Source organism: Pezoporus occidentalis, unplaced genomic scaffold (assembly GCF_034315485.1).
Source record: "Pezoporus occidentalis ecotype Australia unplaced genomic scaffold, CSIRO_AGI_Poc_V1 ctg177, whole genome shotgun sequence".
Classification (NCBI taxonomy): domain Eukaryota; kingdom Metazoa; phylum Chordata; class Aves; order Psittaciformes; family Psittacidae; genus Pezoporus; species Pezoporus occidentalis.
The window spans coordinates 118255-144231 of NW_026913607.1; the positions used below are offsets into that span (position 1 = coordinate 118255).

A 25977-nucleotide genomic window follows, 5' to 3' on the forward strand; every position below is an offset into this window, starting at 1 on the left:
CAACATCACCCAGCCCCCAGAGGGTTAAAGCACCCAGCAGAGCAGCCAATCCTGCACCCAAGTCTTCAGCTCCTCAACCCACCTGTGAAGCCCAAGGCTGCACTCTCCCGGCACCTGGGTCCATGAATTTGCACCCAGGGCATTCTGGAGGCTGGCCCAGGGCAGCATCCCCTCACCTGGGGTAGCCCCTGGCCAGAACTCAGAGACCATTGCCCCAGCCAGGCCCAGCCTCACAGGTGGGCTTGGTGCCGAAGACGCCCTTTGTCTTTGGTTTGTTTGTTTGTTTTGAGTTTATACAATCATTAGGAAATCTTTGGTTTTGGCTGGAAATTTTAAAAGAACAGAACAAAACAAAACAAAGAAACCTCCCCCTCCCGCCTTATAGCAGCCTCCGTGACCTGACAAAGCTTCTCTTTCCCATGGGGGTAGGGAAACTACATTCAGATAAAGATGGATCAGGTTAAGGATGCAGCTTCTGGCCAGGTTGGGGAGCAGGGAAAGGAATACAGGATTGTCAAATAATAAAGAAGAAAATTAAACATTTTTCTTTTTCCTTTGTTTTTTTGTTTTTGTTTTTTTTTTTTGGTCACGTTAAAAAGTGAGTAGCATGTACACAGCACTGGGCTGAGCACGCCTCCAAGCCCTGGAGCTCAGTGCAGCCCTGCTGCCCCAGCATGGGAAAGGCAGCGCGGGCAGCCTTTTTCTGCGGACACTGGAGGGAAGAGGGTGGATATTCACAGACTAATCAGGAGGACCCCTTGTAACCAAAGGAAATAAAGATACAATTGCAATTTGCCCTCACTTTGCAGTAGCTTTTAAGCAGCAACATTCAGAGGTGTTAGGGGGTCACTCCTCAGGTTGCAGGTCACGGGGTGCTATAGGCCAGAGTTCTGTGTTAATCAAAGGAGGGACGGCAGACTTGGCAACTCTGTAGGGTTTGGAGAAAGTTAAAGCAAGTTACTCAGTTACGAGTTAGAAATGAGGTATACGACAGCTCCTGTACCTGTGGCGGATAAACACCCCACACCTATTCACACCTAGCCTTAGATACTACCACAGAGGAAGGAAATGGAACAATAGCACCGGTGGGAATGAAGCAGCTACCACTGCCCAGGTCCTTCCCATAGACGGCTGGCATGCAAGGCACCCGTGGGGACCAGAGCTGCTCCAGACCCTGCAAACCACCCACTGGCAGCTCTGCAGCTATCCCTTCCCTTCCTGCTTCACACGGAGGCCCATGCTGACTCTCCAGAACTTGCAGGGAGCGGCGCTGATCTCCAAGTCGTTCGCATTGCGCTTTCCCCTCAGACTCACTCAGGTGCAGGAAGCACCGGGGTCACAGAGGCCGACACGTGGAGAGTTGAATGGGGGAAGAACTAATGGGTTTGTCTCAACTGCCCTGTTCTCAGGACAGTGTCACGGGTGCTCTCACTCAAGGGGGTTGTGCAATCTGCATGGTTTGCCCCTTGGCATGCCATTGCCATGGTCTTGGGATTCCTTCTGTTTTAATCATTTCAGATTTCTAGAGCACTGCAACATGCCAGCTTCATCTGCACAGAACACTACCACATTCAGGGAACAGGGCTTAAGTAGCTGCTGCTATACAATTCAGCAAAGGCAGTACAAATCCTGAAGTGGGGCCTACAACAGATGAGAGAATTTGGGGAGGAAAGGGGATGCTAACGTGATAAATTAAGTATCTCCTGGTTTTATGTAAAGCTCTACCAGTGAATATACACCAGCAGACCAACACAGCTTTAAGACAGATCAACTTTTTGTTCTGAGCTACTTAACAATGTCCTGATTGGTAGAGAGATGAAATAAGGCAGAGGGGGTATGTTCCAGTTCTGGGGCTGAGCCTCAGCAGCACTAAGGAACGCCAAAGGGTATCATCTTCCCTCGCCTCCCACAAGCTGTTTCATTTCCTTCCTCAGATTTGTTTTCCTTAAAGCACACTTTGTTTTCCACTTCTTTTGTTCCAAGTGCTCTTTTCTTTGAGAAGTCATTTCTTCAAAATCCCTACTACCTATCTATAAATCTAACTAGCTCTTTGAAAAGTCACACAATATTAATACCACTTTTACATAATGTCAGAACAACAATTCTATTAGTAAAGCTTTCAGTGAAGTTCTGCAACCCAACTGGTGTCCGGAGGAAGAGTAGCTGGACAACCCACCTCTCCCCCTTCCTTCCTCCCTTTCTTCACAAGAGCTCACTGATAAAACAACCCAGCCCAACAGCACGATACATGAACATGTACAAGGCTACTTTGGGGAGCAAAGAAAGGAGTCTTCAAGGTCCCTCCCATAAGAGAAAGACCATATACAAAAGCTTTTGAACAGACTCTGACCTTGGACTACACTGCTTCCACATTTGAAGGAAAGAAACAGTTTTCCCTGACTATATCCCAACATCAGCCTCAGACCTGCAGCACTGGGCAAGTCCCCACACCATTTGTCACCACAGAGCCATAGCAACTCTGCGCAGCAAAGGCGGGAGCACCCACAAGAAACAAGGTCCTTACAGGAAGGGACACTGACCCAAAGCTCAAAACCACCCCACCCAGCTTTTCCTCTTACCCGCTCTGAGAACAGCAGAGCTGACAACTTATCAGTGCCTTTGGTTCCCTATGAGGCCACTGGCAATTTGCCCGCCCTAGTCTAGTTGAGCTCCTTTGGAAACCCACCTCTCCTGACCAACACACACAGCCAGGCGCACACATGCACCTGCACACACATCCATGCACACCCCTCCCTTCTCCTCCCATTCCATCCACTTTGAAGGGAAATGAGAAGGGAGCCTTGGAGTCCAGATTGAGGGGGCTGCAACGCCCTCCCAAGGCAATAACCACTCGCTCTTCTGCTACTCCCATGGCAACATCAAGACATACGCCAGGAAAAGGACCCACTCCCTCGCCAACAATTGGCTCAAAACTCCTCTCCAACGTCTGTGTCAGTATTTCCACCCTTTCTGGCATACCAGCCAAGTGTTAGGAGCAGGTTAGCTTTCACTTTTCAGTTTGGTTTTTTCTTTCATATTTTTTGGTCTAGACAGGATTAGCATTGCTATTAGAGAAAGGAAGTGTTTAAGTTTTCCACCTATTATCAAGCACTACAAGCCCTACATTCAGTAACAAGACAAAGGGGATAAAAGGAACCTGTTTCACTTTTGCTCTCCCAGATAGATTAAGATGCGACAACCATTCTTCTCCCTCCCCAAAGTCAAACGCAACGGATCCAGCTCGGCTCTGGAGCAACTTAACTAACTGAAATGGATTTACACCACCTAGGTTGATTCTAACCCAGTACAGCCATCTTCTTTCCCCTGAGCCTCCCAGATATGCATTGCCTCATCTTTAGATCCCAGAAAAGGGCAAGGAAAGGCCAAGAGGGAGGGAAGTGTGCGCACACTCGAAACGACCCTGAACAGCAACCCAATCAGTAACCTGCATGCCACCACGTGCTGCGCTGCAGATTAGACCACAGATAAACCAACCAAACAACAATCCCAAACGCAGGAGCGACAAAATGTTTCCTTTGGCAAGACAGATACAAGGAAAAAAATTCAGGAGCAAACATTTTCCTTCTAACACAGTCAACCCCCTTCTCTGCCCCCAACATCCACCCACACCCACCCGACCCTATAAAGTTGTAACCTATAAACAGGATCTCAAATACATACAGCATAATCATGTTTATCAATCATAAACATCAGTTCAGCTAAATTCTACAGCTAGAATTATCTCTACTATTTATAAAGTTTGCTTTTCTCTTCTGATTTTTTCAGTTTAAAACCAGTTCTGCGACAATGCTAAGCTATGTTGAGGTATTTTATGAAGGTGCCAGAAGCAAACTGCTACCCACAGGTATTGTTCTCAGAGCTTTGTGGTGCTACCTTTTGCTGAGGGAAGATGGGGGAAGGAACAAGGAGCGAGAGAGGAAAGAGTAAGTGAGGGAGGGAGCCCAGATAATTCCAGTTACAGACAGTTCCTAGCAGTGTATCATTGCCAGAGCTAAGAGCAGCCCCAAGACAAAGCCCAGTAGTTGCTTTGGTTTTAGGAATATGGTCAGAAGAGGAGTACGCGATACGTTCTACATGCTGACCTTATTTGTCAACTCAACTAAAAGGTGTCTTTTCTCCCACAGTTAAACAATTTGTAATTCCAGTGCAAATCTTCCTAACACTCTCCTAACAGCATCCCACTGAGGTAAAAGCTCAGAGCATGAATGTCCTGGGATCTTATGAAGATAGGTAAACTGAACAAATACCACGTTCTTTTTCATGCATTACTCTTCTGTGTTTGTCTGTGAAGATATGCAAGTATGGGAATCACTTCATCATTCCCAAAGCACTGCAACTACTTACTATGGCATACTGACAATACTATGTCAGTATGCACTGACATACAGGGAACCAGGTACGTTTCAGATCACGGAGCCAAAGATATGAACATTTTAAGAAATTGCAAACTGTAAGTGAATAACTTTACAATAAAGCCTCCTCTGTCAAAAATCTTTATGGTATTTAGGGGTCTCCCCGCCGGAATGAAGAAAAGGACTCATGAGTAGCAACAGGAGTGAGATTTAATGACTGAAAAGGGTAAAATCTCTGCAAGGTATACATCTTGAATTCTGTATTGCTACGGTATTCTGGAAAGGAAGGAAGAAGTAAGAGGTATTGGTTGCAAAAATACAAAGGAATTTGAGTGGGCTATGTGAGGACGGACAGCCATAAACCCAGTGGGGGCAGCAGGCCAGCTTACTCCTTTGGTACAACACTCCATCCTAGGTAACAGTCAGGTGTATATCCAACAGCTATATCCAGGCCCTGTGGATAAACACCAGTGAGCCATTTCAGGCAGAACAGGAACAGGGTAATAGTGACTCTTAATAAAGTTAATGTCGCAATAAATAGATGTGCATTTTAAACTTCTTGTTTAAAACCAGTATCATTGAAAGTTTGGACTGTCTGTCCTAAAATACTCTAATGAACATGAGAAGCTACTTGACTCTCTCAGGTGATTTTGTAAAGTAAATTTTTATCTAAGAAAATATCAATTGACATTTAAGATAAATCAGATGTTGTTTCGGCTTAGTATCTCTGGTATGGTTCCAGCTGTAACAGGTTCTCCTCTATTTGTAACAAAGATGGAATTTCTCTTTTAAAGAATGCTGCTCTGTAGGAATGTGAACACAGTTAAGGAATTAACTCTGCTGTCTCCTTCAGTAACTCAACTGAAGAAACATGTGCTGAGGAAAAGCACACAACAAGGCTTACACAGGTTGATATTTAAACATTAAAATGAATCATAACATTGTTAGAGTTCCAAGAGAAGTAAAAAACCCAACCAAACAAAATTTCCTATTACACAACTGTAGGCATGGATGCACATGGAGAATTGTCTCCAACATGTTTTGGTTACAGCCATTCTCTTATTGGCCCCTGAGCAAAACTGGTTCTTTCTATGCTTTTTTTAAGGAATTAATTATCCTAAAAGATTTTGGCAAGATACCAAAAGATCAGAAGTATCAAATCTTTGTCTACATTTAATTCTCACTGTTAAGTGTGTAAAATTAAAATAAGAAAAGGGGTAAAAATAAAGGCAGTGCATTGTTCTTGCTCAACTTAAACGCTATCATACTATGAGAGAACTTGTATGTAAGATCAGCAGACAGCTTCTTTGCTCAGTGTTGGCATCTCCCTGATTCACTTAGAAGGTGCAAAAATCATAAAGCGTAGCTCCAAACGCATCAGGAGCTATACTGTTTCCACTGAAAACCTCTTTGTCAGCCTGTTCATTTAAATGAAGAGAAAATGAAAATCCGAAGCTTCTGATGTCCTAAAAGGTCTACAATTTGAGCCATCAGAATATATGTCTTCCTCTTAATGTTCTAGCATTTTAGTTTTCTCTTACAAGATAACCTCACTAGCACTCAAACCAAAGTATTGAGCAACAGCAGCAGCACATTCCTACATGAAGATCTGACTAACTTCTGAGCATGTTCTCCTTGCTGGTTCAGCCAAACACAGATTTCCCATTCATGGTAAAATGTCCTTTTCAATCCAATTTCACTTGCATTTCAGTAACTATTTACTGAAGCCAGAGGATCTTGAGAAGGAGCAGAGCAATGATGTGTCATCATAAGTTGCTCACAAGTTAGCCTATGGGCGGGGGAAAAAAAATACTCTCATAAATGAGGTACTTGTGCATGTAAGAAGCATGGTACCTCCCTAACAACTGAGTGCATGAACATAGGCACCATTTCAGAGGAAAATTATAAAAATGTGCTTAGACTAACACTGCACTCTAACTCGGAAACAAAATAAATCCTCTTAAGGAGATTAAATAGACAGATGTTGTGACTCTTGTAAGCAGCTCTATCTGTGTGGACTTCCTACGAGCTCTTCATGAATCATTCTACAGTGACTACAGAGAGTGTGTTCTGAGGAGATCAAGTAGCAAAAGTTTGCTAAAGCCAAACTGGAATCCATTTTCTTAACACCAGGAAGAATTTTATCACCAGCTTACAACAACCTCATCCTGAAGCCATTTCCTAAATTGTTCTTGAACTTCAGGTCATATCAGTATTTGTGTCCCTGTAAATCTCTCGCTTTTTGAGCTAACTGTCCTTGGCTATACATAGAGTTTTTCACCTTCTCTTTATGCTTTCAGGTATGAAAGGCAACCCATACATCTTTAAATATGGAGACATGGAACTTTGAAAAAGAGATGCTATTATCCTTTTCTAACATGCTATGGAATTCCTTTTGATCGTATTTACTAGGTCTATATGCAATTGTTATTGTCTCTTTTCAGATGCATCAATATCAGCGCAATTATGAATTAACACACACACACCCCCCGCTAAATTCTAGTACATGATCTCATATTCCTTTCATGCTCTGAACAAGCATATGTGCTCTACCTAGGCAGATGTACATCCACTGACAATTTGATTTCACCTACACACTGGAGGCAGCCAACATCCATGACACAAAACACTGCTAGGGTTGAAAAGCAGGCTCCAGGAGTCAATCATTGGGATGTTTTAGGATAATGAATAAGAGGACACTGGTAACAGACACCACAAAATACGTGCTGTCGGGTATTATGTCAGCTTCTGCAAGCAATACCAAACACTTCCTGGACATGTGGTAACTCTGAGCTTCCAGTTTCTCTCAGAAAAAGACTTGCTAAGAAATATCCTGGAATCTGGGCCCCAGAGAGGTTGACAGGGTAGAGAGGAGGAGGGTAAGGGGGGAGGGTAAGGGGGTATAAGGTGCTCACACCAAAGCCATGTGACCAATGCAAAGGTAGTCAGGAAAAAAAGCAGATTTTTATAATAAATAAACCATCCAAGCTGCATTAGTGTTCCAGATATGTACTCAACAAGACCCTCTCCCAGTCACAAATCAGCAAGGATGGGACATGAAAACTCATTCAGACAGCTAATGGCACAGTCTCTCTGAACTGTGGAGAGGATTTTCCACTGATTTAAGGCCCACCTTTCTTTGTGTTTCCTACATATACCCAAGGATCATGCCCCTCACCCCACCACAAAACCCTCAGGGAGTCGAGGATACATCAGGGAAAAGACCAGTAGCATCCTCCCTGCACAAAAAACGTTTCCTGATAAATGGCATTTTTGTACAGGCATGAAAGTGGGAACTTTCAGTCAGGAATGAACATTTCTCCATCCTCTTACTGAACTCAAGTCCCAGGGACTTGCATTCCTTTGGTAGAAACTGTGGTCTGTGCTATGGCCTTCAGACCAACATAGCTGGCACCAGCATCAACTCTTCCACTTCTTCCCTACCTCCCTGAAGCTTGCTATTTATTACTCTGGGACATTTCCATTTCTGAGGATTATTCCTAGCCCTAAAAGTCTCCTGCACAGCCTGAAGTCATAAAACAAAAAGATTTATCCATACTGGTGGGATGAGGGTGGGACCTGTTGGATTAACAATCCCCTGACATTGCCATTCTATTTACACATCAAACAAAAGAAAACAAATTAAAATCCAGTTAAGAGTCTGTCCCAAGGATAACAGAAATTACCAACCAACCAAAAAAAAAAAATTAAAAACAAGCAGCAACTTTTTATAAAATTAATAAAAACAGACAAATGAAAAAGAAATTGTCAGTAGCATCTATCGCCTCTCTGCATCTGAACTGCACTTACACAAACTAGTCCATTAGTACAGCAGCTTGCTAGAAATTGACTTTGGTTCAAGCTTAGTTTTAAAAAAATAAAACATAAAAATAATCAAAAACACATTAGAAACGGTGGACGGACATTTGTTAGCCTCCCTGCTTGCAGTTCACTAGTTTTGAAGTTTTAGGGATAACTGGTTTAAATATTCAGTAAAACAGGAAGGTGGAGAGTTAGAGATGAACAGAGCAAAACAATGGCGGGGGGGAAGGTAAGGGGTTCTGCCACTTGAGTGCAAACACAAATCTCACATGCTGAGGTCACAAACCAAAGCACATGTAAAGTTTAAAGTTGCTGCCTTCTGGATCTTGGATAAGAAGCTCCAGGATCCCCCTGAATCATCAACAAAATGAACATAGCTGCATCTGCTCATTATTTTAGGACACTCTGGTGACAAAAGAGGGTGGGGGAAAGGGACTCTTCTAATACCCTCGTTAGCTAAAAGTAGTTTAGTTTTATACACATGGCAGAAACCTTTAAATCTTAAACCTTAAATCCATCAGGAAAGTTCAAAGTGAACTGCATTGCAGTGATCCAGTCTCTCTTTAAAATTTTTTTTTTTTTGGTTCAGGTACTGGACTGTATATTTAAGAATATACAGCTCTAACTTCAGTACAGTTCATTACTCTTCCTCATCTATGTAAATACCACTTGCCACGTGGATCAGAATCAACCTTGAAAAGACAGTTACAGTGGCAGGCAAACCCTGAGGCTCTGGGTCAGAGATGCTTACTGCCATTTTTACATTACTAGCAGCATCACAGCTCAGACACTACACGAGATCACCCAGGTATGTGCAAAGCCCCAGAATCAGTTTGATTGTGTTGGCATCAATGATGGTAGCTTCTGTTCTCATATTGTTGTGTTTTGTAGCCAGATCACTTTTTTACTAGAAAGTTTTTTCTAAATGCAATGTTGGAAGCATCAGAATTAACAGAAAAGTAATATTGATATGAACAAAGAGTATCTGACCTCTTAAAGTCCTATTCCAATTCAGCTAGAGGGAGTCTAGGACTGTAAATGCTGCTTTACGTGCTACCAATTAGTTTGGGTAACGGCTTTTAAATATTCGTGTACATTCTTAACAGCAAAATCAAATCAACAGAACAGAAGAGCCATTGGTATGCCACACAATCTAGACTTAGGAGGTCAAATCCTATGCTCTGGCATAAAAAGGACCCATGCACACAAAGCTAAGTGCAGAATTTGTCCATTTTGTCTAAGTACTTGAGGGAAAGAAAACAGCAGTTCAGAACTAATTCCTACCTTTGCTTAAAAAGCATACACCAGACTGGAAGTTTGCATACAATAAGCTCTACTGCCACACCGATCTTCCTGCAACAATAATGAACAGAAATTTTTTCTGACCCCTACAAGTAACAATTAGACAAATTCAGAGATGAGGAAACTGCTCAGAACGTTCCCAGAAGATGAGGACAGAAAGACTATTTGTGCTCCATTCTTCCTCTCCGCCCTCCCACCCTCCCCCTGTTGTGTGGGAGCTCACTGAATATAATCCAGGAGCAAAAGACAAACACGTCCAAACTATATATATAAAAATAATAATAATAATAATAATCATAATAATAATAATAGAGATACACCAGTAATACAGGCCTGCCTAAATTGTACCAGTTAAGAAAGGAACCCCCAACACAATTGATACGATTATAAACACCTTGTATGACATACTGGCCTGTACAACAGACCTATAAAATGATAATTAAAAAAGAAAGATATTTAGACCAAAAAGAAGCAGGAAATCCCCTTCCTATGTTTGAGTTGATAACCCACCTTAACTTGTCATTGTGACTGCTGGAAATGATAAGTAGTCCTTTCACTTTTTTTGTGTTTTTTTTTTTGTTTGTTTGTTTTTTGATTTGGGGTGTTTTTTTGGGGTTTTTTGTTTGTTTGGTTTTTTTGGTTTTTTTTTTTTGGTTGTTTTTTTTTTTTTTACATTTTTGGTTAGAAAGTTCTCCGATCCATGAAGCGATCCTGAAAAGACAGTGTTTATTATAAAATTAGGCAAATGTCTGTCTCAGCTTTAAATCCTTCCTGTTTTGCTTTTGGTTTTTATTATCTTTTCCTTCTCTCCCTTGTCCCCAGCAACACGGTGAGAGGATGCTCATCACATTTTCAGTTTATAAACCCTGCTGGCAGCCAATCCCACCTCACAGTGAAACAGGCTGCTGGCAGCACAGCTCAGCCCGGCTCACTGTGCCTTGGAGGCAGTAGTGGTGGTGGATGTGGCCCCACTCGCAGAGGCCACTGTGAGGAGAGAGTTCTGGATGGACTCCGCTGAGGTGGAGGTGGCGTGAAGGCTGGCGACTGGTCCAGAGGCCCCTGTGGAGGCTGCAGCTGCAGAGACCAAGCTAACTGGATTGCTGGTGAGCAGAGAAAGGTTCTGAGGGTTCAGGAATAGAGGGGCAGTTACGATGTTAGGAGTACCTCCAGCATTGGCAAACACCAAGTTTCCAGTTGCATCCAGTGATGTTATTGGAAGAGAGCCACCAGATGCAAGAGCTAGAAAAGGGAAAATGAACAGTAAGCAATAATGCAAAACGTGCATAAAAAGTGCCAAAAAGTAACTGGTCTCTGCATTTTCCTTTCTCTGATATGCGTGCTCTCTACAACCCTAATGACAGTCATCTCATTGTAGGTTGTTAAAAAACATCTCTTTAAGAAGAGTGGACAAGACACCTTGCAGATACTAAAATGCTTTTGCCATCTGGTCCTAAGCTAATTCCATCATGTCTTTCTTCAGATCTTTAAGTGCAATAGAGGTCCGTTTCCTGCCAAGGAAACACTGTACGTTCAGGCAACCTGTATTGGAAAGCATTGAGGTGAGTGCTCACAATGGAATGACAGCTATCACAAGATGAAGAAGGTCATATAACCCTGAACATAACATTTTAAATGCCAATATACAACCTCTGTTACAACTTACTTTTACAGGTCTACAGGGTTCAGTTTGTCTTAGATTATGATCTCCTAAATTTACCTGTGACACTACAAAATGGTTCTTTCTTGTACTCTGGAAACAAGATTTGATAAGCTGGTTTAGATGTTATTTGAATATGTAGGTTACCTAACTCTTTAGGTACTTGCACTATCTGTTTTTACAGATCACAAACCATGAACTGAGAACAACTCTTGCTGTGTGGCACTTCCAAAGTAAATCTTTCTCCTCTTAATGATAATTATGGATTTAAAGTTATACATAAGGACTTTAGGAAGTAGGTTGTTTGTTGTGGGCTCTTTTTAAATACAAACGAGGACAAGAATTCAAGGTCAAGTCTTGCTCAGAACTGCCCTCCTAACAGACCTCAACACAACACAAGTCTTCTCAAGCTTATGCTAGAAGAGCTATAAAAAGCAGATCTCTAACCTACTGTAAATGCATGCCAAAGAGAGAAAAATAACAAAATTAATTCCAGATCACATTCAGTATCTTAAAATGCCTTGTGTAAATCACTACAAGATCATACACAGTTCTAATCCCCACTATGAAGCTGTACCTGCTCTTATCTCTGTGATACATAAAATGTATTTGCACATTTGAATTTTGTAAAACCTTTATTCCTAAAACATTCATGTCCACTGCTGAGGAGTCAGTGTTCATTTCTGATAGGAAAAAACAAAGCTTGTAAACTGAAATTGTATGACCGAGATGCATTAAAAGGAACACTACTGACCTTGAATAGTTGCCAGTGTACTGTTGCTCATCAGAGCCGGGCTGAGAGCACCACCTAATGTCCCTGGATTGAGACTGAGTAAGGCACCTCTACAAGAAGCAAAATTGATGGAGAAACAAAGACAAAAGGAAGGAGTGTTACTTTTAAGGAAAGGCTGTCACTTTTCAGAAGTACACCATTGTGCTTTCTTAAAAGAAAAAAGGGGGGGGGAGGGGAGGGAGGAGGGACAGATATAAAGGGCTAACTTTAGTTCATTTTACTTTTTCATTCATTATGCCTTGAGTAGATGGTACCTTTCAGATGTGTGGTTAGTGTTAGTGACATGGCACTGCAAATACAAGACTTGTATTGACTGTTGCTGTAAAACATTCTCATATTTTGGGGAAACTGCCACTCATTAGAGAGCTATCATCATCTCCCAAATTCAGGTAAGAAAGATGTAAATCAAAAGGAATTAAAGAAACAGAGTCACCTCTCAGAGCAACATTTTTAAAACTAAAACTTCAACAACGCAGCATCATGCATCTTTTACAGCTTCTTGCTCACAGTAAAGAAATGAGCACAGAGGTGGGAAGTGGGCCTAGACTAGCTCTCCACTTTACAATTAGTAGAACAGAATCTATGACTCAGTGGTAAGTTGCACCTCTTAAGCTCTGCAGTGGGATGGATGACTTAGCAAATAACAACATTGCTGCAACACAGCTTTTCCACCTGTAAAATGAAAACAGTATTTGTGTACATTGATGGGAATGGCCAATGACTGTCTGTAAGTAAACCTTCAGAATCTGAGATAAATGACACTAGAATCACTGAGTGAGCCACCAGGAAATAGTGATACATAAAAGCAATTTATCCCTCTTCTGTCATCTCATCTAAAAGAGCATGAAAAATTCATCCTTACCCAGCTGCAAACTGTGAGGATGCCATCAAGCCTGGGTTTAGTCCTGCTGCAGCAGCCATGGCAGCAAGACTTGCATTTGTAGGCAACTGTGCAGCTCCTTGTAATGCAGCTGCTGCTGCTGTTTGCAACCCTGATGCCGTTACCATCACCTGGCTTGTCCCAAGATGGGAGGACAAGGGAGTCGAGGTTGTCTGTGTTGTGCTGGTCTCACTGGCACTGGATGCCTCTGAAGCGGAGGCTGAGGCAGAAGGGGAAGGACTCAGTGAAGGCGATGTCACTGCTGAAGAAGCTGGAGGTGCTGTTGAAATCACTGTTGCTGTGTTGTTGGAGATGGTTTCTGATGTCCCTAGAAGATTGATTCTGGTTAGATCAGTACAGAACACAGTATGACTGAACAGAAACTACCACCCACCTGAGCTGAACTGCACATCCAACTGAAAGGGAGACAAACATATTTCTGTAGGACCAAGAAGCACCAAGAGTCCAAATGAGAAGCTGAGACTACAGCGAAACGACACTTCCCCAGCAGTAGGGCTGAGGAGCTCTAGATGCTTACAATTGAATATAGCAAATGTCATTTCAGCATCACCTTTGGTTTTATTCCCAGAAAAGTCAACTAAATGATCACAAGTGTCCTGGGATACCAGTGACTAATACTGAATAAACTTCTGAAGAGTCTAAAAGGTAAAAATGGTAGAGGTTAATGTGGGGACGAGAGAGATCAGCCCTTACCTGTGACTGAAAGACTAGTTACAGCAGGACTGGTCAGAGGGAGCACAGGATTGACAGTCAGGGTTGTAGCTGCACTGCTAGTCACAAGGCTTGGTGTGGTTGCCACCTGGAAGTCGAAAAAGAATACAACTGCTCAACCATTAAAAGACAAAAAGAGCTCACTACTAGAATTCTTTTTTACCCATCCTCAACCAAGGAAGTTATCAAGGAAAACTATCAGGGAAAACACTGCATCCCATTACTTTATCATTCAGTGGACCAACCATAGTACCTTCTGTAATTACCAGCAGTATCTTTACTCTTAATCATTCAGTATTTGAAGGGAGATACATCCATTACGTCTAGGCTGCCTGAGGACTGCAAGTTAGCCCTCCCTCTTGTTCTGCCCTCCCTCAAAGACAGCACCTTGTTTTAACAGTCACTCTCCTAGAAATACAAAACTTATTATTTCTGCATGGGTTTTATCTTTGTTTAAACATCCTTCCAGCTCCAAACCCCTTTCTCTGATAAAATTATTTAAATGCCCCAGTGTTAACAAAGGTATTTAGGGTCACGTTTTCACATGGGTAAGCAGAATAATATCTCACTTTTACTCAACCAAACTATAAGCTCTACTTTGATAAGTTTCCTTGTGCCAGAGGAAGGATCTCTGAATTTTAAAATATCTAAATGACATTAGTTGATTTTACTTCTGGACAGATTACAAGAAATCTACAATAAACTGAAGACACTAGAGATTCAAAAAAAAAACCACAAACAAACAAATATACAAAAAAAAAAACCCACAAAAGATTTAAAGCTGGAGAAACTAGCTTATGAAGAAAAACAAAATAAAAGGCTTGAAAGTACTTCTTATGGACATGAAATGGTGTCCAACAGCAATAATTGAAGGCTGTTATACATCAATGAGAGAAATGAGTCCTTTAGAATTGCCCAAGAGAACATAGCCAAGGATTTAGGCTGAAACGTTCCTCTTTCTCCTCTCTTACTTGAAGCTTATTACCAGAGAACTCTCTCATGCTGCATATGCTTATAGACAGTTAAATGTTTCACGCATTTTAAACAAGACTGGGGCGACTGGGACAGACCTAAAAGTTTTCTGCCCATCTCAAATAGTGTATGAAAGAGCTAGACATATATAACACTTACCACTAATGCAGCCCAGGCATTGCATCTGTCATCAGAATCATAGAATAGTTAGGGTTGGAAAGGACCTTAAGATCATCTAGTTCCAACCCCCCTGCCATGGGCAGGGACACCTCACACTAAACCGTATCACCCAAGGCTCTGTCCAACGTGGCCTTGAACAACGCCAGGGATGGAGCATTCACAACTTACCAGGGCAACCCATTCCAGTGCCTCACCACCCTTACAGTAAAGAACTTACTCCTTATATCCAGTCTCAACTTCGCCTGTTTGAGTTTGAACCTGTTACTCCCTGTCCTATCACTACAGTCCCTGACAAAGGGTCCCTCCCCAGCATCCTTATAAGCCCCTTTCAGATACTGGGAGGCTGCTATGAGGTCTCTGCGCAGCCTTCTCTTCTCCAGGCTGAACAGCCCCAACTTTCTCAGCCTGTCTTCATACAGGAGGTGTTCCAGTCCCCTGATCATCCTGGCCCTCCTCTGGACTTGTTCCAACAGTTCCATGTCCTTTTTATGTTGAGGACACCAGAACTGCACACGATACTCCAAGTGAGGTCTCACGAGAGCAGAGTAGAGGGGCAGGATCACCTCCTTTGACCTGCTGGTCGTGCTCCTTTGGATGCAGCCCAGGATACGGTTGGCTTTCTGGGCTGCAAGCACACACTGAAGCCAGCTCATGTTACGTTTCTCATTGACCAACACCCCCAACTCCTTCTCCGCAGAGCTGGCTCTGAATCTCTTCTCTACCCAACCTGTAGCTGTGCCTGGGATTGCTCCGACCCAGCTGTAGGACCTTGCACTTGGCATGGTTACACTTCATTGATAAGGTTGGCATCAGCCCACCTCACAAGCGTTTCAAGGTCCCTCTGGATGGCATCCCTTCCTTCCAGCGTATCAGCTGAACCATACAGCTTGGTGTCATCGGCAAACTTGCTGACGGCGGACTCAATCCCACTGTCCATGGCACCAACAAAGATATTGAACAAGACTGGTCCCAACACCGATCCCTGAGGGACACCGCTCGTTACTGGTCTCCAGCTGGACAGTGAGCCATTGACCACAACCCTTTGTGTGCGGCCATCCAGCCAGGTCTTTATCCACCAAGTGGTTCATCTATCAAATTGATGTCTCTCAATTTAGAGACAAGGATGTTGTGTGGGACCGTGTCAAACAGTTTGCACAAGTCCAGGTAGATGATGTCAACTGCTCTACCCCTGTCTATCAGTTCTGTAGCCCCATCATAGAAGGCCACCAGATTGGTCAGGTAGGATTTCCCCGTTGTAAAGCCATGCTGGCTGTCATCAACTACCTTGTTGTTTTTCATGTGCCTTAGCAATGCGTTCAGCCCACTGAACAGTTAAGGCCAAGGTCACAATGCGTATTTCAGGGCAGCGAATGACCTGGAATTTATGCAGCTAATCCCATGGTTGCAGTGACTGACTTCAGCCAATGCAAAAGTAAGCTGATATCAAAAGGTGCGCTCCCCTCTAATCCTGCTTCAGAACCCTAGCACTGGTGCAGCCAAGCAACAAGTCAGACTGGTTATAGCCATACTGAAAATTCAACACATGGTTATTTGCAGTCAATCTAGTAAACTGAGCTCAATCATCCTACAGACACATAACCTCCAGAGCTGACACAGGAATCAACAAAGCACATAGCCAGTGAAGCCTGGGGGCAGCAGGACGAGAACATCCATTTGAGTGGTAGCAGTGTCTTAAGAGAAGCTTACAGTAAGTGAAAATGCTTAGTGAAACATCACTAAAAATAAGGAGACTGTGGTCAACACCTCAATTTCTTGTATACAATGGCAGTTTCTAATAAAAGGGAAATTTACATAGCAAAGCTTTCTTAAGTTGTAGTCTCAGTAAATGTGCATGCTTACTAAACCAGGCTATCATAAATCTCACTATGTTCTGCTTTGGCAGCAAGGCATGCAACCTTGCTTTCCCACTGGAAAAAAAAGTAAAAATAAATAAAAAGCCTAAGTACATTTAACATATCCCTTCCCCTGAAACAAAAGTTTGCACGCACACAACCTGAGACAAGGATGAGGGGAAAGAATGACACGTCACCAAAATGATTTAGTGAAGTACTGGAAGATACTAGCTACTACGGTGATGAGGATGAAATAAAATACTACAAAAGTACAGCTACAGGCTACATAAAATCCATCACATACCTGTTAGCATAGCTACTATGAAACCTAATAGCTACTGTTTCTATTTATGAAAACAGACCTCCATGGACATTGGTAGCAAAGGAGGTGAAGGAACCTTGATGCATGTATTTTGTTACTCTTATTTTCATGAAGTTTGTGTTTACCTGAGGCAAATACAAGTGTGGGAAATAAATTCAGTATGTGAAAGGAGACTATAGGGATGGACTATTCGTTAGGGACTGTAGTGATAGGACAAAGGGTAACAGGTTCAAACTTAAACAGGGGAAGTTTAGACTGGATATAAGGAAGAAATTCTTTACTGTTAGGGTGGTAAGGCACTGGAATGGGTTGCCCTGGTAAGTTGTGAATGCTCCATCCTTGGCGGTGTTCAAGGCCACGTGGGACAGAGCCTTGGGTGATATGGTTTAGTGTGAGGTGTCCCTGCCCATGGCAGGGGCATTGGAACTATATGATCTTAAGGTCCTTTCCAACCCTAACTATTCTATGATTAGCTAAATTGTTCCTTTGTTCCAAGTCTTTTTTTATACAAATCATTCCTGACTAAAAGCGACAACAGTATCATTGGATTTGCGTGACTTAAGTCTCCAAATGACATGTTTTACTGCTGCTCATCTACTTATCAGAGCAGCCAAAATACGAGGGAAAGGGTAGAGCTGTTGAGCGTTTATTACTACAATTTTACAAAAGATGTTTGGGCGAGAGAAAAAGTCCAGATACAAACTGGAGTTCCTATCTTGTATATGCTCAAAACAATAACCCCAAATGCAAATTGGCTACCCAGAATACTTACTCACAAGCTGACTAAATTAAACACCCAAACTGACGGCCCAAATACTGCCTGATTTGTCAGCATTATCTCTCTCAGTAAGCAAGTAGGATGCTTAAAATGCTGGTAAAATATGCATTTGTGAGAACAAGTCTGGTGTACACAGAAGGCATAGCACGTGCAATTCCCACAGTGACCACAGTAGAATATCTCTTCCAGTGATCTTTGCCAGCACAGTTTCTTGATTCTTACCAGTGAGGTTGGGCAAGGGAAAATTGCTTTGATGGGCGAGCTGCTGGTTCCACCACTGCTGGGTGGGTTGATCCTTTTCTCCTTCTGGCGCCGGTTACAGAACCAAACGCGGATCACCTCCTTCTCCATGTTTAGCTGGTCAGCTATCATGGTGATCTCATCCGAGGTAGGCTTTTGGTTCTGAGAAAAGGGAACGGCATTTGAAAAGCTGTGAAATTATATTCTGAAGTTTTACATTAAATAGCTACTTCTTCACTAGGCAGAAATATAGATTGGTCATTTATACCCTGAATCTGGTCACTGGTAAAGTAGAGATGGATCACAATAGATACTTCTGCCCTCCATCTTCTTAGTTACAGGAACATTTCTACCAACAGGCAGCTGTGTTCCTCAGAGATGTGTGATGAAGACTAAGCTCACATGCTTCTTTTTGAAAGAAAGGATCTGACTTGTGAACTAATCCTTCAAGGAATTCTAGACCTTGATAAGGAAATCTTTCAGCATCTCTCAAAAAGGAATACAAGGGATTGACTATAGCAATAGCCAAATGAACCCCAATTTGTCTAGACCTATAATGAAAGACAGGGAGATTGAATGGGCTACTTACAGAGGTTATCTGTCCATATAGCTACACAAAGTGCCAAACAAGAGTAACCTAAGGCCAGCTAAAAACCTCACATTATGTATGCTGGGACTGTCACACCATTTATCCATCCCCAGAAAGGGTAATCTGTTTTTCTTCTTTTTGATGTGCTGAATATCAGTCTTAGATCTATGGCTCAGAACCTTGGAATGCGAAATCATGAAGTCAGCAAACTGCAAAAACTAATGAGGCTTTTTGAGAAGTTCTGTGTTCTTCTGGTTGTTTGATTGTTTGGTTTTTTTTTAAATGAATCAGGCACTAATGTGTGTTTCTCGCCACATCCTCTGTATCCGCCCTGCTTAGTACAAGCACTTTTCTAAATAGCACAGTAATGGGTTCGCTCTAATAGATACGATTGTTAAGCAAAGTTTCTTCATTTCTATATAGGCTGAGCCGTGCAACAGGATCACTGACCTCCAGGAAACTCTTCTCTAAGGCCACACGTATGTTGGTCTCTATGCTGGTGCGTTTCTTCCTCCTACGGTTTAAGCCTTCATTCCCCAGCCCTGGAGAATTCAGGGCACTTGGGCTGGAGAGAGTTGAATCAGATGAGAGGTTTTCTGAAAAAAGAAAGTAACATAAATCACAAGATTTTATTTTATGCAGTGCAGTCTAATACGAATGTACTTCACCTGTGCAAGGTCTGTTAAAACCCATTCGGTACCTATTTCAGATATACAGAAATTTCTGAAGATCAAGTGCATTAATCCCCCTACTTAGAAATTACAACACATACTTAAAAGCTACAAGTAAGCCCAGAGGGCACGCTCTGCTCCTGTATGCTATCAGCATACCTTTTGTAATACCTATACAAAGTTTGCCTCTCTTATCTCACCCTACACTCATTCACTGAAAGCCATAGTTTAAAGAAAAAAAAGCAGAAACTGATATCCATGAGCCACAGAAGTAAGTCACAGGCAATTACAAAAAAATCTGAGCAGCCTGAAGTTTCTTCTACCCACTCTGCAATACGCTACAGGAAGAGGAAATTCATAGCCAGCTTCACAGTGTGCAACCTCTTCTCTCTGGGGATCTTAGCAAATACTCAGTGCTTTGCAATTCTACAAAACAGCCTACACAGATAGCAGCTCCCCTTAGCTACACTAGGTCTCTAGCTCTCAACCCCTGACTCCACAGAAGAGCAAAGAGAGGACACACGTGACCCTACTTTGTAGCAGTTAGTGCAACATAACCAACAGGTAGGTACAAAATTATTAATTATGACTGTAGATCTCTCAACTGCACTGGCATTTGTGGGTGATAAGCATGTGTCAAAGTTCACACTGCTAAGACCATTCTTGTAAGGTCAAATGGGCAAGTACATTCATCTCATTACTTTCTAGATTATTTTTTTTTCAGTAATGGTATCCATAAACATCCTGAAAGCTCTCTCCACACTGAAAACCCCACACAACAAAGTTCTGTAACAATAAATTCCAATGTAATGTAAGAGGAAGGATCATTGGTATGCTTCTCCAGCCTACTTTTACCTAAAAGTAGACTTTAAAGTCATCTTAATGTTTTTCCCAAAGATTTTCATGAAAATGAATCAGTGCCAAAGACAATGGTTCCCAGCTTCCAGCCTGTGAAGGACCCTGACACTATTTAAAGTCCTTAACTTGAATTTACAGATCCAAATATTTCTTCTAGCAGGAAAAGCACAACTCATCCAGTGTTGCTGGAAGGTTTTGGGACTACTGTCCTGTGGACTAGAGCACATGTGAAGTTCTTCGTGTTTTCTATCACAGCTCTAGATTACCTAAAGGTAATCCCTGCTAACAGAACAGAATGACTCTTCCTTGTTTCAATGCAGGACAAATTCTCAACACTGCATGCAATTACTTTCAAAATTTCAGAGAATACTGTAGGCACCAGCATAAAGCTCTCTTCACTTTGGTAAAAATAGAAGGGCACACACCATCTGTGCCATCTGTTTAGCAGATCTATCATTTTATACTAGACATACTTGGAAGAAAAACTGACTGACAGCGCTCTTAAAACAATTTTTATCCTAACACCTAGCATCAGCATCCAGCTCCTTTTGCTGGTGGTAGGAAAAAAAAAAAAGAACACTGCCAACAATGGCATCATTAATAATTTATATCCCCCCAAAAAATAATCCTGGAATTAAAAAGCAAAACCTAACCCACAAAAAACTCTTCTATGGGGAGAAAGAGGGTGCTTTTATGGAAGCTTGGAGAGAGCTTAAAAGAACACACATAGTGGTGTAGGAAGAGATGAATGCAATAAGCTCTGCCTACTGAAACAACAAACTATGCAACTCTCCCTCTACTACACACCTGGAAAAGAAAGCTGGAAGAGGATTAGAAGTTACATGCATTAACACACACGAAGGAGGAAAACCATGACACATATTATACCTCACCCCATGCAATTATTCAACTGGCTGCAAAACACAGTTCTTAAAGTTCATATTGGAATGGTTTTGGATGAGGACAGGCACATGAAAAGGGAAATATGAACCCTTATTCCTATACCTTTATTTGTCCCATGGACAATTACAAAGATTCATGGCTTCATAAAACCATAAGGGTACAAAAGAAACAGTTTTTCACAGTTTTTTTGAATCCCATTGTTTTTGATAGGCTGGTGAAGAAATACAGACTCATTCACCTGCATCATTGAGCCACTTTTCTAGAAGTGGCTTTAACTTGCACATGTTCTTAAAGCTGAGGTTCAAGGCTTCAAAGCGAGAGATGGTAGTTTGGCTGAAGTCATTTCCATAGAGTTTGCCCATAGCGAGCCCAACATCACCCTGTACAAAGAAAGAGAAAAAAGGGATTCACTAACATAGGCACTTCCAAAGCAAAGAATCCTTTCATATTCTTCAGTTCTTTCAGTGACTCCACTGCTGCATGGGATTTCAGTTTCACAGAAACTTGCTCAGTGCTACCAAGATTCATGCTAAAGCAAATAATCATAAAGAAATGTCAAGCTTCAGTCAGTGTAACCATGTAACTCCAGAAAATCCCAAATGCTTTGTCTTCTGAGCATTATCACTGAGTAAAACATTCCACTGAATATTAATGTGCAAATTTTTTCTTAGTTGTTTAAAATAAGTGAATGCCAAGCTCTCTTCAGGAGCAGATTTAATTATCTACATACTTCACACCGAAAATGAAAAGTTCAAATAAGCAGAAGTGCAGTGAATTCATGTTCTCAAATTAGTAGAAAACACTCCTGAAAAGATGTCTGCAAACATATGTCACATTTAAATAGATGCAAAAATATTATCTGAACTTTTAGTATCTTCTGAGGTTCAAAACAAACTTGTCCTCACAGATACACATTTCAAAGTGGACAAGGAGTTGAACCATTTCAAATAATGATTAACTTAGTCTTCACTATCACTACCCATCTGTCAAAAAACTATACAGGAGATTTATAGACAGATGATCATCTCTTTAAATTTGTTATTGGTCTTCAAAACTCTGTTTAGCTAGCTATCAGACATTCTGCTTATCCTGATGTATACATACACACATTTATGTAGCTTACACTTGGAAAATCTTGTTTAAAAAAAAAAAAAAAAAAAAATCAATCAATTCTTTATTGTGGCCATTAAAAACATCATCATGTTTTCTTGTTTTGCTTTAAAGCTGGAAGGTCCTGCCCTTTTTAAAAAAGGATAATTATTTAAGTATGCTATTTGGTCTAAAGTAGTTTAATTTAGATTTTTATTTTTTAACACAAAAAAAGTATGAAAATTCTAGAAGAGACTGAAAAGCTTGAGCATAATCCATGGAGTTTAATTGCAAATGGGTTAGTTGGATTGTGTGTAAAGCTTACTTTCTTTCCTTTTAGGTCAGATCCACAACCACAGCTTGATACAAATATACTAACAGCATGCAGAGTGGCCACATACAAGTGAGGAAGAAAACAGTCTTTGGTAACCTTAGTAAATTGTGCAGGTTGTGTAAAGAAACAATTTCCTTCCTAGAAGAGGAGCAGAACAATTAGTTTGTATGCCCTTCAACCACATGGGAAATCGCATGTGCATTTTAAAACTCATAGAGCATTCCAAGAGAAGTAACATGGATGCTTTACTGGGTTTATGAAGAAGAAAACCTGGCTACATAAACCATTTTAGAGATAAACTGATTTATGTCTCGGCAGGAAAGAGTTATGAAATGTGCTCCAGTCCCCCAACTAAATTTAATTCTGGTATTTATGCTGTTCTTACTAACATCTGCTGTCTGATTTAAAATGGACAGTTAACCATTTCTTTGTCAATAGTTTTCAGTGCCAAAAGGTGGCAGCATTTAAGCTGTAATCAAAGGAACTTACATATTGGGGTGAGAATTTTATAAATTGGGGTGGGTGACTGAAAGGATGGATGAGACAGAGGATGAAGGCACTGTATACGTATCTGATCTACTCTGTAGGTTGAATGAAGCTTTGGTACTGAACTGAAACTGGTTATAAGCTACATTACTGTTTTGTGTACTGGTCTGTCAAGAAGCTCAGACAGACTAGCACAGGTAGTAACATCTTTAAAGGAATAAAACTAACATAGTCTAAAACGTTTGCTCACACAGCCTGAATCTGTACTGACCAATCAGTCACATACCTGCAATAACTCTAAGGTGCAGTATGCTCATTGTGTCTCTATGTCAAACATGGAAAGCAATTAAACAAAAGGATTTAAATCCATCACCCATTTTTCAGGGTGGGAGAAGAGACAGAACTGCAGGAATTCAAAACCTGTTACATTGTTCACAAGACAGAACATAGTAAGTTATTAGTTTGCAATGCAAACTAAATCTCACAATTATTTTTGAAAGGCAGGGGTGGCATGAGTCTGAGAATGCTTACAGTACCACTGGAAATAAAATTCTTTTATCCTCTGAAAGGCAATCTATTTATTCACCTATAAAAAAAAAAATCAAAGTAATAGGGGTCTCTAATTATCATCCAATTACACAATTAGGTAGAAATTATTTGAACTGGCTAATTATACACATACAAACTCAGCAGGACAGGAATGCTCAAATGCAATTTTATCACTTTCTCAAGATTCCATTTTTTTTTTTAAGCTCAAAAGTTAATACTGAAATGTAAGCCTGAACATTTGTGTTCATTTTTCCTCACCATGAAAATTCATAACAGAGTCAATAAAGTAGGGTTAACCCATAATCTAAAAGTCTAGTTGAGCTTTTATAATCATCTCACAGCAAGGCAGATTAAACGTAACTAAAGATCTACATGAACCTCCTCAGCCAGGCTATAGGGAAACTATTGTATTTTACTCTATTCTGCTCTTGCTCTATTCTAGCCTTTGTGTGCGTCCATCACTTGTACTTCTGTGCCTCCCTCTACTGGAAAGAGGGGAGGGAAGGAGGCACACATACCAGCAACTCCATTTTACTAAGAACATTCTGTTCTTGAGTTATAATTAAGATGTTACCAGGAACTGGTGACTTTAGCACATACTTTCAGCTAGAGTAGACTTACTTATTCTAGAGAAAAAAAATCACATATGCTGGATTGACTGCTCTGAGCTCAGACTTTTAAATACCTACTTTGATTTTTGTAAGCTACTTCTTATAGCAAAAAACACGCCTATGCTTACCAAAAACTCATGCCAAAATTATTGTTTACCTGGACAGATATTTTAATTTGGGGGGGGGGGGGAAATAATTCTGATATTAATAAGAAAGGACTCCTGGATCCAAGCAGCATTTCCCTTCAACAGACTAACAGGACATATAAATTCACTTTGTACTTTTAATTGTATTTCTCATTCAACCATTTTCACGACATTCAAGATTACTTTTCTCCTGCTCTGTGGATATTCCTGAGCTTTTAAACAAACCAAAACAAACCGCAACTCCAGTTCACCTCTGTAAGGAGCAAACTTTAAAGGTCACAGTCCTGTCAGGTTTTGTTTAGGAACCTTAGCAAAAGCATTAAATACAGAAATCATTGATGTTTAATAGAAAAATGAGCTTGAGAATTAAAAGCCCTCTGACATCCAAAGCAACTGCACAGTTGTGATATACTTTTTAAACACACAGAGCTGTTAATTGTGCTGTATGATTTCTGGAACTTTGTACTTCTGAAGACAGCTTTAAAGTGCTTTCCTCCATTCATTTTGCATCCTATAGAATGAATAGTGCACATGCAATGACACCTGGCACTGGTAAATACACGTACCTGCTGGGAAAATGGCTATGCTTTAAAACCAATAGGGAAGAAGATGGATGTATGGCTTTTTCTCTTATTTCTTAGAAAACCCCTACACAAAAGCCAGAGCATAACCGTATTTAAGAAGGTTCTCCTAGGAAAAGGGGGAATTGTAGGCTTCCCTCCAGACTTGAAAGATGAGACCTCACATTCCACCCTGGCAGGGACTAAGTTACACAGTCTCACCTGAGTGAATCCAAGTTTGATCCGTCTTTGTTTGAAAGTCTTGGCAAACTGCTCAAGCTCCTCAAGGTCACTGGGCTCCTCCAAGCTGGGAGTGTCAATTCGCTTTGGTGTTGACTGGCTCTGTGGAAGTGGCTGAATGGGGGTCGCTGCTATTGTGCGTGTTGGGGTTGCTGGCTATTAAGATAGCAAGGAAAAGATGAAAATCAGACTTAAAAGAATAATCAGCAAAAATTCAATTAAAAAAAAGGATGAGATTTCTGTGAGAAAGATCAATGAATTTGACATTTCAAGCAATCTGAAAGTTCCTACAATTTATTTAGATTCCTCTCAAGAATGAGCAATCACAATCCAGAAAACTGTATTAATATGACAGCCTTTTAAGAGCTCTGTCAGCATCAATTAAAGAAGAGATGCTCAATGCAGCAGATAACCAACAACTTTTGCTTGCTGCAGAAGCTGCTCAAAAGAAAGGCTGAATGCTCTTACTTAATATAGTTCTATTATTTACAGACAACTTGGCATTCATCCCCTTTTAATCATTTAAAAATTTAATTTGCTGCTTGTGTAAAGTGGCAGATTGTCATCAGCCCAAAAGATTCAAGTTTCCTATTTAGTCTTGGAACAGGGAGCACATACAAGGTGCAGCAAAGATGGCAAGTTTCTTTGAATGCCATCTCTTGTGACCAACCCATCTCTTCCAGTAAGAAAAAACTATGTCTATCTCTAGCCCTTCTGTGGATATTTGCAACAGTAAGGATGAATGTACTGGTGATACAAGAAAGTAAGTAAAGGTAACCTGCATAAAATAATTCCTTTTAGGTTACATTTTGTTTCTATATAAAAGGCTAATTTTCCAGTAAGTCCACATGAGGTTCACTATTCCTGAACATGGGCTGAACAGTGTATTTTACTATGCAACAATAATAAGAATCTGAAAAAAAAAATGAGCATCATAGAAAATATTTGCATGTGGACAAAATAATATCTGGTATTGCACAGTTCAGGCTTTATGTGCAACAGGAACATCAGAAATGCATTTTGAGTGCCTAACTCTA

The 25977-nt window shown here is 41.1% G+C and overlaps 1 protein-coding gene and 1 long non-coding RNA gene across 8 annotated transcripts in view; one reads left to right on the plus strand and one right to left on the minus strand.

Moving 5' to 3' along the window:
- Positions 1-9876: 9876 nt before the first annotated feature.
- POU2F1 (POU class 2 homeobox 1) overlaps positions 9877-25977 on the minus strand; it is a 101681-nt gene continuing 85580 nt past the window's right edge. For all 7 annotated transcript variants that reach the window (XM_062614628.1, XM_062614627.1, XM_062614629.1 and 4 more), the window contains 8 exons: positions 24923-25096; positions 21164-21305; positions 18944-19089; positions 17887-18066; positions 13542-13647; positions 12810-13155; positions 11909-11997; positions 9877-10736 (listed from right to left, as the gene is read on the minus strand). In XM_062614628.1, the coding sequence (XP_062470612.1) occupies positions 10426-10736; positions 11909-11997; positions 12810-13155; positions 13542-13647; positions 17887-18066; positions 18944-19089; positions 21164-21305; positions 24923-25096 (1494 nt within the window). In that variant the 3' untranslated portion in view covers positions 9877-10425. The remainder of the gene's footprint in view (positions 10737-11908; positions 11998-12809; positions 13156-13541; positions 13648-17886; positions 18067-18943; positions 19090-21163; positions 21306-24922; positions 25097-25977) is intronic.
- LOC134161619 (uncharacterized) overlaps positions 15827-25977 on the plus strand; it is a 226094-nt gene continuing 215943 nt past the window's right edge. Inside the window, exon 1 of the long non-coding RNA XR_009964056.1 lies at positions 15827-15875. This is a non-coding gene — a long non-coding RNA (uncharacterized LOC134161619). The remainder of the gene's footprint in view (positions 15876-25977) is intronic.